Below are 4,673 nucleotides of genomic sequence, written 5' to 3'. Positions count from 1 at the left end.
GGACTGTCGTTTCTACAGTCTGATTCTCATATTTTTTTAGTATTGAGAATGTGAGGCCGAGAACTCACTCTGCAGTAAAAATCGACGTTTGCATGCACCTGCGTTCCCGTTACTTCTTTACGCACAACACAGCACATCTGTTCAACTAATTTCTCAATTATTATCTCAAGATAATCTAACTTTTTGTTTTTTGTTGCGACTGCAGGGGATCAGAAAGTTCTTTGGCATGATTCAGCTGCACGGAGTAAAGCAGTACATTCAGGTAGCTGCTCATGCTCCTCTCATGCCACAGCTTGAGCCTTATAAAAATATTTTCGTTGACTGACAATCCCCAACAAGTCTCTTCTTCTGCGTCTTTTTTTTCCACTTGGACCGTCACGTGATACTCCTCCAATGGACAGTCGTCCTCCCACCTCTTCTGGTCTTGGGGGCTTGTTGCGTCAAGGTTGCGGCTTGGATGTAACTGGGAGTCCACTCGGTTGCCCGGAGTCTTTGCCTGCGAACGAGCGCCGTCACTAAAAGGTGCCCCCAAACAGCGCACACGTGCCGCCACGACTGCGACTGTCACTATAAATGTGCCCTGACTGAGCTGTGTGTATGGGCAGGAAAGCCAGTGTTCACAGGAGAATAAATACGCGCCAGTCTAGCTCATTCAGCCAATGTAGAAACCTGGCATCCAAGAGCCGAGCAAGTTTGAGAGGAAACGGGGACGAACGGAGACCAGACCGGCAAAAGTAGAGCCTATGACAGCCTCTCTGGTTCTAAACCCTCGCTGGCCAGCGGAAACGGTAATGTTTGTTTATGATAATAACCTGGAAGACCTGAACAAGAACATGGAAGGGTTGGTAGGAAGCGGCAACTTCGCTGCGGCCACGGCGGCGAGCCAGTGTCGCAACATCATGGCGCACTCAGCAGCCGCTGCTGCTCTGGGCGGCCACCCGTCCGGCTTGGTGCACTCTTCAGCCGGTTACTCCACAGTGGACGTGTCCGCGTCAGGATCCAGCGAGACTTCAACGTCTTCGGGGAAGCAGTGCGCTGGCGGACAGTGTCCTGCGGCCGCTGTACCTCACCAGAGCTCCTCCGCAGCCACTGCGTTACCTTACAGCTACTTTGGTAACGGTTATTACCCATGCAGGATGGGGCGGGGTTCTCTCAAATCATGCACCCAGGCAGCTGGAGCCGCGCTCAGCTCGCAGTACATGGACACGACAGTGAGCTCTGACGAATACCCAAACCACCGGGCCAAGGAGTTCGCCTTTTATCATGGCTACCCAAGCCCTTACCAGTCCATGGCCAGCTACCTGGACGTGTCAGTGGTCCAGTCGCTGGGCACCGGCGAGCCACGTCATGACACCTTGCTCCCCATGGACAGCTACCAGCCCTGGGCTCTGACCAACGGCTGGGGAGGGCAGATGTACTGCTCCAAGGACCAGGGACAGGCCGGGCACCTCTGGAAGTCCGCTCTGGCTGGTAAACACATTACTTTTTATTATATTTTAAAATAATCTTTCCAGTGGAAGCATTTCAACCAGTGAAGGATAATACAAGTGTAGAGCCATTAAATACTTTGACTTTGATCCCAATTTGTACTTGATATATACGATCTCTGATCTCTGATAATTTAATTCAGTCACTATACATTTTAGGTACAGCTGAGAACACAGGATCCAATGAGCTGGGTTGATTTTTTTTTTTTACTCAAGCTGTATCACTTGAATGGGAAAATGGTCTCAGCTGCTGCTTCATTAATTAGGCTAACCAAAAGGTCAGGTGCTGCAGTTGCTGCCCGAACCGTCTCGTTAATCTGATGATGAGACATTATTCCGGTGACTAATGCTGATGTGATCGATTAAAGATCAGTGCGATCTCATGCATTTGAGTTGCAATATATGTTTTCTCACACACACTGCAACAGACATTCTCTAATTCAATAAATGGACATACCGCAAAGAGCAAAATAACGTACGTCGTGGGATTCCATGTTGTGTACCATTAATGTTCATGCAGCTACACTGTAAATACAGATACAACGTGCAGGCGCATGGTCGGCTGCAGCTTGCAGACGACAGACAACTACCATGTTCGCGAGTGTCTGAGGTGCAGACAGCGCTGAGCACAAATTCTGTGCCCTCGCTGTCACTTAAAGTGCGTCTGAACGTTTGAATCCAACAGTGCGGATTGTGTAAATGTGTCCCGTTTTGTGAATCGTCGCCCTCAGCCCGTTTGTCTCTCCTCTTCTCTTGTGTCCGCTTTTCAAACAGATGTGGTGGCACATCAGCACGATAGTTCGCCTTTTCGCCGGGGCAGGAAGAAGCGGATACCTTATACCAAGGTCCAGCTCAAGGAGCTGGAGAAGGAGTACGCCGCCAACAAATTCATTACCAAGGACAAAAGGAGGAAGATATCGGCCATGACCAACCTGTCCGAGCGACAGATCACCATCTGGTTCCAGAACCGGAGGGTGAAGGAGAAGAAGTTCGTGGCCAAAGTGAAGAGTAGTGCGCCGTAGAATGCAGGTCCCTGGTGTTTGGACTATTTAGTGACTGATCTGGACTATTTGTGCCTGCCATTATAAAAACCTGAATGAAAAGGGGGAAAAAAGAATATCGACGTGGTACTATTGACTGAGACTGTATGTGTCCATGTGCATCCTACATGGAAGAAAAAAAATGAAAAAAGGGAACTCTAAGGATGAAAAAATAAAGAAAAGAACCAGGGTTCTCTGACAAACCTTACTGTCAGAGGCATCGTGTAAATACAGTAGCTTTCTGCCTGCTTCCATGTGACTGTCTGTCTGTGACTGTGTTTTATTGTTTGTCAGTGGTGTGCGTGACCAGTAGCTGAAACACAACTATTATGCTGTCCGTATTGTTTATAAGGCCTGTAAACCAGTAATCAAAGATAGTGCAGCACTTAATAAATTCATTTAATCTCTAATGTAGTCTTAGATCTTTTATATTTGAGTCTTTTAATGAGAAAACCGAAATCGACGCTTGCTTAAATGCTTTAAGAATATAAGTTGTAAACAAATCCGCGTTACTTCCATTTGTAAGGCGGGAAGTTGATGGCAGACAAACAGCAGAGGAATTTTGATCCACACATGCGGATTAAATGTGTTTACGAGGGCACGGCCTCATATCTGGATCAGAATTCCCGCTGAAGTGACGGAAGGCCCTCCCGTCACTTCGCAGGCCTACACACACCGCCAATACATTTCACTGAAGTTCATTTCACCTACTTTCACCTACTTTGCTCTCACACCTGGAGCAGGACGGTGCCGTTGTTTTCTGAGTTTCTGCTTTGAAATACATCATTCTATATTTGTCCTCCTGGGACCGCGAGGTGCAGACAAAGAGCCTCTAAAGTTGTCATTTGAAAATTGACGTCTGCGCCATCCCTGCAAACGTCAATGTCGTTTAAAGTTGATTTTGATAGTTGGTTGTTTTATATTGCTGCAAAATTGAAGCAGATTTAGAACCAAATCCATCCGAAAAATGCATCTAATTATTTAACTACCCGGATGTGGCGTAAAAACTGCCTAAAGTCAAAGCTAATCTTTTGGGAAAAGGGGAAGAGAAAACAGACCTGGTAGAAAACAATACAAATAAAACAAAATGAATGCGTTCTGCTTTGAACTCATGCTATGACCTGATCTTTGAACAGAATCGTTGGAATCGAATGCACCAAATATTCAATTATTGTCTGCATGATATCCTTAAATCCACAATTTCTGTGTGTGTGTGTGAGAGAGAGAGAGAGAGAGAGAGAGACGGAGAGAAAGCGAAACTCTTGACCTTGAAGTCACGTGATTGGCAACAGCAGTATGGTGTAGTCTGGTCTCATAGAGACACCCCCAGAACACACACGCAAACTAACAGAAACACACACTGCGACTGCGCTTCAGCTCCTTTCAGCAGGTTCCGCCCGCCAACTAACGTGTCAAGACTACACATGAGTGACAGCGGGGGGCGGACAGACACCGCCTCATCCACAGGTTCAGTAAGCAAACCGCAACGTTTGCTGTATCCAGCTCTCTGCAGAATCACGATGCTCGGTGGTCACCCAAGGTCCTGGCCGCTGGTGCTGTGGCGGTGAGGCGTCCTGCAGCACCTCTGTCAACACATCGAATGGACGCGATATTACACAACTGCTCACAAATGACACGATGCTTTCAGTTCAGTTTTATGTGCCAATGAGGAAAGCAAAATATGTGGCTCGAACAAAGCGGGGCCCCCTGTTTGACATTCTGCTTTAGTGGCAGCCTGGACTTCTAATATGACCATAGTCCATTCAAGCTCCCGATACTAATTCACCCACCTAACTAGCTGCGCGCGTCCATTCCAGGAAAACTGAGAGCCTTTGCTTTGGAACACAGATCTGCTGTGGAACACGGATGGTCTGATCTGACCTGGTCCGCCCAGGTCTCAGCCCTGACACTGTCGCTGGTTGTTTTCAGGGGCGCATCGAGAGCTGGTACATAAAAATAAAAATTACATAAAAATTTGCCACTTCACTGCTTGTCCAACGGGAAGGAGGACCAGACCAAACAAAATTAAAAAAATGTATACAAATACTAGGAAAATTTCTAAGGACTTCGTCAAGTCAAACGTCATTGTTGTGGGGGTCTGTCACAAGAAAATCGAGAAACATGTCAATTCATAGTCTTAAAGACA

General features: G+C 47.1%; 1 protein-coding gene across 1 annotated transcript; it reads left to right on the top strand.

Moving 5' to 3' along the window:
- The first annotated feature begins 743 nt into the window (after window positions 1-743).
- Window positions 744-2,509, top strand: hoxb13a (homeobox B13a). The gene is made up of 2 exons (XM_029508846.1): window positions 744-1,470; window positions 2,262-2,509. The coding sequence occupies exons 1-2, from the start codon at window positions 744-746 to the stop codon at window positions 2,507-2,509; spliced, it is 975 nt and encodes a 324-aa protein (XP_029364706.1).
- The last annotated feature ends 2,164 nt before the right edge of the window (window positions 2,510-4,673 follow it).

Source organism: Echeneis naucrates, chromosome 8 (genome assembly GCF_900963305.1).
Source record: "Echeneis naucrates chromosome 8, fEcheNa1.1, whole genome shotgun sequence".
NCBI classification, from domain to species: Eukaryota; Metazoa; Chordata; class Actinopteri; order Carangiformes; family Echeneidae; genus Echeneis; species Echeneis naucrates.
Note: the sequence above shows the minus strand (reverse complement) of the source record. Positions and strands in the feature narration are given on the sequence as shown.

What these genes read in the sequence shown, in the direction of transcription:
- hoxb13a (XM_029508846.1), top strand. Translation starts at nt 744, where the DNA reads ATGACAGCCTCTCTGGTTCTAAACCCTCGCTGGCCAGCGGAAACGGTA. An exon ending in CTGGAAGTCCGCTCTGGCTG is followed by an intron (nt 1,471 to 2,261) that starts GTAAACACATTA and finishes CTTTTCAAACAG; the next exon opens with ATGTGGTGGCACATCAGCAC.